The 12542-nt window shown below is 33.2% G+C and overlaps 1 protein-coding gene across 3 annotated transcripts in view; it reads right to left on the minus strand.

Moving 5' to 3' along the window:
- Positions 1-12542, minus strand: part of LRRC7 (leucine rich repeat containing 7) — a 317511-nt gene that overhangs the window by 101976 nt on the left and 202993 nt on the right. For all 3 annotated transcript variants that reach the window (XM_088022969.1, XM_028102462.2, XM_088022968.1), the window contains exons 10-13: positions 8309-8438; positions 7180-7295; positions 2067-2136; positions 32-131 (exon numbers count right to left, since the gene is read on the minus strand). In XM_088022969.1, the coding sequence (XP_087879095.1) occupies positions 32-131; positions 2067-2136; positions 7180-7295; positions 8309-8438 (416 nt within the window). The remainder of the gene's footprint in view (positions 1-31; positions 132-2066; positions 2137-7179; positions 7296-8308; positions 8439-12542) is intronic.

The following is a 12542-nucleotide window of genomic DNA, read 5'->3' on the forward strand; positions in this document are numbered from 1 at the left end:
AGCATAGGAGAAATTTTTACTGACAATTTACCTTCATCACCACGAGGTTGCTGGGGAAACATGTAGTTAGTCAATACTCTTTGCTTTGTTTCTGGATGGGCTTCAGTTTGTAAAGGGATAAGGGCTTTGGACTAGAAGCAAAGAACATATAAATTAGATTAATAAGATAGCAAATATTAAGAATACTTTTATAGAAGATAGTGGTCAATAGTCTGGCCTCACTGAGCTGAATGAACAATTAAAAGAAAGGCAAGGAAAAAAGTAATGAAATAAGAAAGGATTTCATGAAATAAAACTATTGCTGAGGAATATTCTCAAATTCTAAGGTCTTCATGCTGAGAGTCTCTTTTTCTCTAGTATACTCTTTTACAAAACCTATTCATCTTCACTGGCAATGTCAGTTTTAATCTTAAAGAGATCAAGATGTATTAAATTGTTTCAAATAAGTGAGCTTTTGGTGTGGTTCTATATGCTCATTCATTTTCACAAGCTGCTGCCCTAAAAAGACAAATGGAAATTGCTATCAAATTCATGCTATTCCAAGATCATTTATGAATTTAATTAGATTAAAACATAAGCATTTTTTAAGAGATATTTTTGTAACCAAAGACAGAGTCTACATAAAAATAAACAGTTGTACTTTCTGTATCTGCTCTATCAACAATATATTTCTTATGGATAGTAATATTCCATTCTTAATTTGATTTTAGAAATATTATTTCTGAAGGGAGTTTTAGAACTCTGATATTATATGCTATACATATAAATATATTGGAAATGATGATACCTAATGTTTAAAAAATCCACTTATTTCATGACATTTATCAACAGGAGTGAAGCACAAAGGGGATTTGGGATACCAGCTTGTCTCATGAAACTGAGTCAGAAACACATTAAATCATGGTTCTAAATAAAAGTTAAATGATGCAGTCACTGTTCAGTTCATTCTCCCACAAGAAGAATAAATCATGATATTAGTGGATGTTTTTTCACAATGCAAGACTGTAGCATTGACTGTTCCATTAGCATAGCTCACATTGAATCCAAAAATGATTTATTTATAATTATATATTAATGCCTTAAAAAATCTATAGTTCATTGATAAGATTTGAATTTGAATGACAATCTAATTTTTTTTTTACTCAGCAGATGGAAGCAAGTGCTATAATGACTGTAGGAATACAAACATTCTAGCACTTATATTTTGTAGAGATTTATTTTTTCGCAGAAGTAGCCCAATACCTAGAAGTCTGAACAATTCATTTACCAATAAGTCTGCTTTTATGCTCAGGAAATAGTGATAAGAAACTAAATTCAAGATGATTTGTTTTCATTTGGCTATTCATATTTGGGAATAGGCGTTTCAAAATTTTAGGATTATAAGAAAAAAGTAAAAAAGACTAATAAACTATGTCAAAATTGTCTATCACCAGTTCTTTCCTGGTGGCAAATCAGATGTCTTCAACTGTTTCTTGTTATTTTCCTTATTAAAGTTATTCATTAACACTCAATTACTGATTCAATTATAATCTACTTCAGTGAGTATAAAAAATAATATCAAACCAATTTCACAGAAAGTACTGAAAATAGTTCCAAAAAAGATCTGAAAACTTCTTGTATAAAGTTTTAGAATTAAGTTGATTATAATTAACAGTATAAAAAAATCATGTAGGATAATAATTCCCTCTGTGGGAATTGTGTTAATGATTTGTTATTCTTTACCTTCAGAGATATAATTAGAGAATGTTCCTGAGGACATACATGGACTACTTAGAAATCAAAAGGTATAAAAATGATCATTTTGTGTATTAGATCTCTGAGAATGAAGTAAATGCTAAATCGGAGTGTTTAAAGAAGGTGGGGATTATAGTACTCAATATATTGTCTGTAGCAATGAAATACATACTTGAATTGCTATCGTTACAAAAATCTCTCTTCTAGAAGATAAAGAATCTATATTTTGTAGTAATTGTCAAGGGTATCTATTGGGAATAAGTTAGTAATTCAAAGTTTTAATTAGAGTTTATCTTAATAAATAAAATAAATCAGGTAATAAAAGTTTTTACCTGATTGTCAGAAAGCCACAAAGCTGCAAGCTCTTTAAGTTTGGTAAATGAGAATGGTAAATTCTTCAATCTGCAAAAACAAGAAAATTCTAATAGCATGGGTGAAGATGGATATAGTTCATTTTTATGAAGAATTATTTAAAATAATGTAACTTATTCATTTCATTCTTCCCTCCAATTCTTTCTCTTCAGTAGTCTGAGCAATCTTTAAAAAGTGAAAATTTCCTGCCTACAACTCTTGAAATGCTTCCTATTATATCTAGGATAAAATCCAAAATTGTTAACATGCCTTGTCAAACGTTACAAGATCTGGCCCCCCGGGCCTCTCCAGAAGCTTCTGTGACTCTTTTCCTGATTTAAGTCTTCCCAGTGCCACTGACAGGCCTCCTCTATCAGCCCACTACGAGGATTAGCCAAACTTTTCTCTCTGTCTGAAATATTCTTTCTCCCCAACTTCACTGAACTAAATCCCACATGTCCTTTAGTTCTCACCTTGAATGTCATTTTCTCAAACAGGCTTTTCCTGACTCTTCATTTAAATTACTTTCCCCAATGTAGTCTCAAAGCACCTTATATTTTCTCTGATGGAACATACCATAGTTTATAGTTATATATTTATTTTTGTGATTACTTTTTTATTGGCTGATATCCCCACAAAACTGTTGCCTCAATGATGGGAAGGGGTCATGTCTGTCACACTACTAAAGGTATCTACAGCTCCCAATGTTACGTTGACTCCCGAAAGCGTGTCCTTTTGTTCTCTCACCCTTTGTATATTGTGTAGTAAATATTCCAAGAGGGAATCTTAAAAAATGCATTTTGACATACATGAAGTTTGGCATCAGCTTTGGTATTCAATCGAAATGATCTAGTTTTGGCTTCAGCCTTTGAAAGACCAAATCGCCAAATGCCTACTTAAACATGCTATCTGATATCCGTGAGATTGTTCATGATGAATGAATTGTGATTACATAGGTTACCATCATAATTACTCAGCAAAGTGCTAATACAATCAAGGCATGCTGATGGATTTATTGTTAATTTCTGCATATTCACTTTTGAATATAGATACACATTTTAGATAGAACTTGGAACAAAAATTTCAGGAACTCTTTCAGCCAATTGATGAGTACATACATTTTGATAATGGAAATGGAAAATGTTACAATAATTAATAAAGATTATGGAAGTAATTTGATATGTAAAAGCAGTTAAACATTTTCAAATAATTTAATAAGTATGAAAAGATATTGACAGCCAATACAAATATCAACAGTGTGTATTAGCCAGATAACTTTGGGAAGAATATAATAACCTCTCTGAGCTCATAAATATTTATAAAACATAAATAAGAATATAAAGAGTAACAGAAACTAACATATCATAATTCTCTTTTTATAGAATAATTTGTTATATTAGTATTTATAACATGAAACCAAATTACATAAAAACTGTTTGTAGTTTTTAGTTATTTAATTTCATTTAAGCCAGGAATTATGAAGTAAGGTCTTACGGGAAGAATTTCTCACATCATATGGAGGTGAATTAAAAGCAGAATATGAATTCTGCCACCTCAAAATTACAGAGGGGGAAATTTCCAGAATCATATACAATAAATGTATGATAAATCATCATCAGTTCAGTTATAAATATAAAGTATAAAGAAAAGAAAGAAACTGTTAGAGAAGGATGAGTTACACTCATTTCTCCTTGCTCTTCCAGTAACCTGCATTGAAAGTGAGCCTCTGTTTAATATCACAAATGTGCAATAAATTGACTATAGAAGCAATCTTGCAGTTGACAGTGCAAAGGAATAATTGTTCCTAAACTGTAATACCAAACTTTTAAAATCTATTCCGTTATAAATATGAAATTATGATAGTCAAGACATTTGGATAACATTTCATATTTAATATTTTATCCAGGCAGTTCTTTCTGATAGTAATATTCAATTTTGACCTCAGCTTTGGCTGAATATTAATTTTAACTGCAGGCTAAGATTCATTGATTAATTCATTAATTAAAAAATATTAATTTGGCTCTATACTATGTTCCAGTCACTGTACTAGGAGAAAAATTAAGTTCCTGATATTGCGAGATTCTCAGTGTCTTACTCATATCTTTTACTCTAGCATCTAGCAATATGTCTGTCCCATGGTGGTTACTGAAGTATCCTTTATTTGTTGAATAAGTAACTTCATTAGTAGCCCTTCTACTTTCTTACACCATACCCAAAAGTGAACTCAAAATGGATCAGAGACTTAAATGTGAGGCCTGAAACCATTAAACTCCTAGAAGAAAACAGGCAGTAATTTCCTTGACATCAGCTGTAGAAACATTTTTCTAAATAGTGTCCTCAGGCAAGAGAAACAAAAGCAAAATCAAACTATTGGGACTACACCAAAATAAAAAACTTCTGCACAGTGAAAGAAACCATCAACAAAACAAAAAAAGCAGCCTACTGAATGGAAGAAAATATTTGCAAATGATATACTTGATAAGGGGTTAATATCAAAAATACATAAAGAACTTAAACAACTCAACACCCAAAAAACAAATAAGCCAATTAAAAAATGGGCAGAGGACCTGAATTGTCATTTTTTCCCAAAGAAGACATACAAAGAGCCAACAGACATATGAAAAGATGCTCAGTATCATTCATCATCAGGGAAATGCACATCAAAACCACAATGAGATATTACCTTATACCTGTCAGAATGGCTAGAATCAAAAAGACAAGAAATAACAAGTGCTGGCAAGGATGGGGAGAGAAAGGAATCTTGCTGCATTGTTGGTGGGAATGCAAACTGGTGCAGCCACTGTGGAAAACAGTATGAAGTTTCCTTAAAAAATTAAAAATAGAGGGGCACCTGAGTGGCTCAATTGGTTGGGTGACTGCCTTCGGCTCGGGTCATGATCCTGGACTCCTGGGATCAAGTCCCGCATTGGGCTCCCTGCTCGGCAGGGAGTCTGCTTCTCCCTTTGACCCTCCCCCCTCTCATGCTCTCTCTCTCATATAAATAAATTTAAAAAAATCTTTAAAAAAATTAAAAATAGACATACTGTATGATCCAGTAATTCTACTACTGGGTATCTACCCAAAGAAAATTAAAACTCTAATTAAAAAAGATACATGTACCCCTTTGTTTATTGTAGCCTTATTTACAATAACCAGGATATGGAAACAACCCAAGGGTCTATCTGTAGATTAATGGATAAGGAAGATGTGTATATATATATATATATATATATATATGGATATATGTGTGTGTGTGTGTGTAATGGAATATTGCTCAGCCACAAAAAGAATGAGATCTTGACGTTTGCCAGGTCCCACAAGGATGGACCTAGAGGGCATAATGTTAAGTGAAAAAAGTTAGACAAATAAAGACAAATACCATACGATTTCACACATATGTGGAATTTAAGAAATAAAACAAAGGAAAAAAGAAACAAACAAACAAAAAGACCTTTAAATACAGAGAACAAACTTGTGGCTGCCAGAGGAGAGGTGGGTGAGAGTATGGGTGAAATACATAAAGGAGATTAAGAGTACACTTATAGTGATGAGCACTGAGTAATGTATGGAATTACTGAACCAATATATTGTATACCTGATACTAATGGAACACTATATGTTAATTGTACTTCAATAAAAATAGTCAAAAATAACTTCACTAGGAGTACTTCTAATTATGGCTCATTTTAAATATTTGATAAGCATATTTTCTATATCATCATGCAGATTATTAATGAATAAAAGTTGAGTGGACTAAGAATTTAAGAGACTTCTATAACTCATCATGAAAACCTCCCACCAAGTTAACAGTAATGGAGTTTAGTTCTGTTGGGGATTGTAATGGAATCTACTGAGAATCCATCTTCTTATGATATCTCCATGACCATATTTCCTAATCTTATTCATAAGAATATTAATTAGAACATTTTGAAAAATATTTTGCTGAAAGTAAGCAACATTCAACGCATTTCCCTCATTTTCCTGTCTGGTGACCCAGAAAAACAGGAGATGAGGTTGGTTTGATATGACTTATTCTTGTACCAAGCTGTGAAGCTTCCTTGTCATCCTGATTTTAAAAACGAAATCCCAAACCTTTTAATAAAATGTTTTATTTTCTTACGTGGGAATATTATTGAATTACTAAGTGAATAGTCTTTGAAAACCACATTATTATTATGATTTGTCTTAAGCAAACGAGAACTCATACACTTATCTTGAAACTTACAGATCTGAATATTCTTAATGATTCCATAAAAGTCATCTTTGACAGTTTTGTTTCAGTCTCTCAGTTTCTTGTTCTATCATTTGTCTGACTGAAACTTATTGAAAAGAGAGTTCATACATTCTATTCTGTAATCACTTTGTCTACTTAGCAGTTCTCTTCAGTCAATATTTATTTTTACCCTTTCCTATTTGAGAACAATTGTGGAAACAAAGATGAATTCATTTTGCTTTTTCTTTTTGCCTATCCACCACTATAACACCTTTGTCACAAGAAGAGCACCTATCTTTTCTTTCTTTCTTTTTTTTTTTTGTCCTGCTCTGAACATGACTAAATAACCATTTGGTTGTCCTTACAATAATGTACAAACTTTATGACTTTTGAGTATTAACTAATTGGCAATATTCTTACCAGCATTCTGGTGGTGTTGACAATACACTCATTGCCCAGTTAATTTACTGGAGACATAAATGTGTTCATGAAAACATATATATATGCATACATACATACATACATACTTATATACATGATTTTAATTAATACATTTTGTAGCTTTTTATTATAATTTTTTCAGGTCTTCATAATATTATACTTTCTCCATATAGAAGGATTTTGGTATATACATTTGGGTGTATAAATTTTATATAATTTAAATATACAACATAATATATGATCTGAATTTAATCAAATAATAAAATTTAGAAATATCAGTTTAGAAATAATTTAGCTTCTGCCATTTTCTCAATAAAACATTGATCTGCATTCTATATACTTCATAAGACACAGAAAATGTTTTTAAAATAATTAACAAGAAACAATAATTTGCTTTCAGTAAATAACTAATATGTGATTGTGAAATGTTGCAGAAATACCTGTTGTCACTCAAATTTAAGACTCTTAGCTTCTGCATCTGTCCAATCTCTTCAGGAAGAAATTCCAGTTTATTGGAACGTAGAGACATAACTGTTACATTCTTACAGCTTCCAATCTATGGGTAACAAAAAAAGTAAGTAAAGAAATACACAGTAAACTATTTTTATATTAATTTTTAATATTAAAATAACTTAATTTACAGATTTCCTTATTACTTTTAAGACTCTCTTAATATGTCTACTGCTTTACTTTTTATAATCTCTCTTTAAAATATGTGTATATATTTTATATATATTCCTTTAGATGTTAAGACAACATATATCACATATTCTTTTGCATATTAGGAAGAATTTTCTTTATAATTTTATTATTAGAATGCTCATTAGCTTCATTGTTTTCATAAATAACATTGTTTTTACAGTCCATCCAAGTGAGTACTAATATATTTATGTTTCTAATAGATCACTCACACACAAAAGATAAAATATTGTTGACATTTCCATAGCCAAGTTAGTTTTATTTCATGTTACAATGATACTTGTCATGTTTATTCATAACTTTTGGCTCTAAAATAATGACATATTGACTATTGTTCCTTCATTATGGAAATGTTTAATAGAAAATGCTAAATTGAAAATATACTTCACATTTTTTTCTTGACAATAAATAAAAATTCCACTTAGAAATAAAAACTAACAGAACCTTTTGGTGAATTCTAAAATAAAAATAATATTATCACACCACATGATACTTTAAAAAAAGTTATTTACATTAAAAATCTTTCACTTCAGAAATGGAAATGTAATTATCCCAGAATGTTACTTATTACTGTTCATAAAAGCAAAATATTTAAATTAAATTATTTAAAATTGTACTCCTTAGCATTGATTAACTTACAATATTTTATTACTTTTCTTTGCAAGTAATGTTTAAGTCTAATGGATTTTCTGGGTCAAAGAACTTATCCCTTATTATTTAAAAAAGAATAATTAACACATACATATACAGATGTTTCCTATATACATTGACAGCTCAACTCACGAATCTGTGTTGCATTGCACCTGTTAAGACTTAATCCCAAAACATATTCATTAAAAGTTAATTAACAGAAACAAGTTTATTCCTCACTTCTCGGGGTAATTCTGGAAGGAAATTCTCATCGACTGCTAATGTTCGAAGACTATGAAGGTAGCCAATAGTAGAAGGTAGAGACTCCAGTTCATTACAGCTGCAGTCAAATTCTTCCAATAAAGATAAACTGAAAAGTTAAATACATTAGTTAGACATATTAAAAGGCAAAATGGAGAAAGAGCTTTTAAAAAGCCACATATCCAAATTCGCTGAACAAAAAGCCTTATTCATCTAGTGCCAACAGTATCATATAAATTATTTTATCAGTTCAGCCAAGTGGTTCAATACCATTTAATGAGTGGTTCAATTTAGTAAAATAAATATGGCTTATTTTTTCCCTTTCTAAATTCCCCTGCCATTTAACTGAGCCATTGAATAATGACACAAGGTTTTGTTTGTTTTTATACAACTAAAGTGCCATTTATAGCCTGGTGTTCCTAATGCATATCTTTGGAATGGATGCACATAACTGTCATGGCAGAGGTAAGTGGAGGGCAGGTCCACAAGGGGGAGGATAAAGGGGGCAAAACATTAACAACAAATCATTACAGTCTAGGCATTTTACTAAGCATTTTAAAGATAGAAATAACTAATCTTTACCTTATGACAACTCTATAAGATAGTTATTATTTTTAAACCCATTTTACAGATAAGGAAATTGAGGCCTTCAGAGGCTAAATAACTTGCCCGAGGCCACACAAAGTAGGAAAGCTGCACACAGTATGCCTCCTCTGTATTTTCTTGCCTCTCAGGGCATCTGTAGCAGAAGCTATGGACAGGGCTCATTTCAGCCTGCAGATATGTTTGTTTTGGTTTACATAGTATTTTATTTTATTTTTTTAAAGACTGATTTATTCATTTTAGAGGGAGAGAGAGCAGTGGGGAGGAGCAGATGGCGCGAATCTCAAGTCGACTGTCCACTGAGTGAAGAGCCCAATGCAGGGCTCAATCTCACGACCCCGAGATCATGACCTGAGCTGAAACCAAGGGTCAGATGCTTAACTGACTGAACCACCCGGGCACCCCTACATAGTATTTTAAAACGTGGTAAACTCTACATAATGACCTAGGCTTTTGTGCCTCTTGAAAGAGGGAAATCTGGCACTCCCGGGCTGTGATTCTTCCATGACAAGCAACAGAAACAGAGTAATGGGTGCTGCCTTCGCATGAACACAGTTCTGTAGTTTGTCACAATCCTTACTACTCCATGTATAGCCAGTTTTAACCCAGACTTACAACCAGAAATTGTATAAATGCACATTCATGTTTTCACCAGGGAATAAGACATTTCAATATCTGGTTTGAGGTAGCTGGGAAAGAAAGACGGCCTGTCACTGAGGGAGCACTATCTGTAGTTAAGTTGTCGTTAATGTTGTTGTTAATATTATTACACTGTTATTACCATTCACATCATCATTATTACTGTAATAAGAAGGAACCCCCAAGTGTGAGTTAGTGGGAGTTAGAGCTGTCGAATCAGCTTCCTTTTTTTACGTCTTGGAACTAGTTGGCTGGAATGCAATTTACTCCCATCATTTAGTTAATGGGTAAACATAGAAATTAAGCATATAGGTTTTAAGTCAGTTAGAATGGATTTGTGCTTCAGCTATGTCACTTACTAGATAGATGTGTTATCTTGGGTATCAAACAATAAAACAACGACTACAGCTCAAAAACCAAAGCTGATTTTGTTTACCTGCCAGGCAAAGGAACATACCAGGGAAGAAATTCACTGAGTAGTGCTCCGACGGGGAAGAGTCAGTGCCAAGAGGGGGTGGTCCCAGTGGAATACGTCCATTAAAGATTAAATATTTGCATTATGGAGAGGGTGGAATGAGTTCACAAGTCTGTGTACAGTTAAGTAAATCAAGTCCCGTTAACCATGGGTCAGGAAAGAATAATTTGGTAAGTCGAGTCTGACCCTGACTAAGGTAACTCATGCTTCATGGTCCTTATCGGCTTCAACTGGTTAGAACCAGATGCAGTGAAACACGGCATTCAGCTTTGAATAATATCTCGTAAGCAAATGCTGTTTTAGTGAACAATTCTCCTTTTACATAGACAAGGCATATAACTTTTTCTCTGAGCCTTAGTTTCTTTACATTTGCAAAGAGAATACTAATAATTCTGGCTGCATCCAGTTGCTCTGAGTATTTTATGAAATATTGTTAAGAATTTAGCCCAGGACCTGCCATAAAATACATGCTCGGGAAATTTTTCTCTTTGTATTAGTGAACCCTGATAAATTCATTTCTAAATCCTTTGAGGCCCCCATATGCAGGGGTGGTTATGTCGCAGGGTGCTGGGTACGTATGGCTGTGTGTGCGTGTGTGTGCGTGTGTGTGCGTGTGTGTGTGTGTGTGTGTGTGTGTGTGTGTGTGGTTGGTGGGGGCAGGCATCAATGTATGTGTGAAACCCAGTAACAGTTTGTTTCTAAAAAAAATGTCTAGCCCACTGCCTTACGTATATAATGTACTTAATAAATTTGATAGAATTGAATAAACCATCTGTCAATGGTTTAGGGTAATGTACTCAGCAAGTGGTCATAAAAGTACTGGAGACTTTTAAAAATAAAAATTTCAGATGCATGTTCAGAGGTAGAAGTCAAAGACTTAAACAGTTCAAATATAATGGAGGTTTCTCATTTTTCCTTTCTTTTATAAAAACATTCTTTAAAATAAAAACATGTTTTGAGGTTAATCTTGAGTAACAGTAAAGCAGCCCTTACTTTGCATTGTTCTGATATGAACACATTTCAGTCATCATGGTTTCATTAAATAACATTATCCCTCCATCACCAAGGCTCAAACTTCTGTATATTAACTGTGAGTGACTGCATAAAACATAGATTACACTCTTAACTCTGGGGCCCACAAATCACAGTGTAAATAGCAGATGCACATCATGATCAGCAACTGTCACATTCCTTCTTTCTAAGGCTGTCAGCGATTTGTCCCTAAACATCTGTCATTCCGTTCAAACCACAAACAGTACCTCATGTAGTTGTTTTGCCTTCTTGTCAATCAGTAGAGAGATATTATAGGTATAGTAATTTAATATTTCTAGCACTATTACTATTGGAAAATGTTCTTGGTCTCCCTAATTCTCTTGATGATTTAAATGAAAATGTGAAAACTTGCTTTTTATCACCAAGGACAACTTCATTAACCCTGCCAACGGACCAAGGAGTTATTTCAACTTTGAAAGCCAATCTTACACAGACTTTTGAATAGGCTATCAATGCTACAACTGGAGATCATACAATTTCTTTAGCTGAGTTTTGGAAGAAATATGACATAAAGCGTACAAATGAAAATTTGCAAGCATCATGGCAGGAAGTCACAGCAAGTGATATGCGTGCATTACAGCAGAAACTTACACCACACAGTGCAAACAACTTTGCAGGGCCTGGACAAACATAACTAGAGCTACAGAAGAACTAGCTGACTGTGGGGATGTTGCTTGCCACTCTTCACGGGACCCTTCATACGCTGCCAGAGGAACTTAGTGGCAAGCTTATTGACATAAATGAGGGAAGTGGTTGTAATGCAAAGGATGAAGATGTCTTAGAGGAAGTGACACTGGTAATAAACTTCACATTAAAGGAACTCTGAGGGTGGCACCTGGGTGGCTCAGTAGGTTAAGTGTCTGCCTTCTGCTTAGGTCATGATCCCAGGGACGTGGGATTGAGCCACATATGGGGCTCCTGACTCAGCGGGGAGCCTGCTTTCCCTCTCCCTCTGCCTGCCGCTTCCCCTACTTGTGCTCTCTCTCTCTCTCTGTCCAATAAATAAATAATATCTAAAAAAAAAAAAAAAGGACTCTCAGGAATGTCTCATGACACTGAAAGCACAAAGGATAGAAGTTGGGAAGCCTATTTAAGCTTAAAAATACAATTCACTGATGCATAGGAAAGACGTTCACTCTGAATTATGATTTACCATGATGAAAAGAAGGCAAGTACTGTTCAAACTAATCTTGATAATTTTTTTTTTACAAAAAGCCCACTTTAATTCTTGATATTCTTTCTGTTTACAAAGACAGTGAACTAGATGAATAATAGTTTTACTATTTTTCCATTTCCCTATACACTTATAAACAACCATAATAGTATTTAATGTTTTAAAAAAGGTTTTAAAGACCTTCAGGCAGAACTATCATAGTTTTCCCTTATTGATTATTTTTTTAAAGATTGTAATATTTATTTATTTGACAGAGAGAGAGAGCACAA

This window comes from Eumetopias jubatus, unplaced genomic scaffold (genome assembly GCF_037043125.1).
Source record: "Eumetopias jubatus isolate StellerSeaLion01/CBP00866 unplaced genomic scaffold, mEumJub1_p1.0 scaffold_4, whole genome shotgun sequence".
Classification (NCBI taxonomy): domain Eukaryota; kingdom Metazoa; phylum Chordata; class Mammalia; order Carnivora; family Otariidae; genus Eumetopias; species Eumetopias jubatus.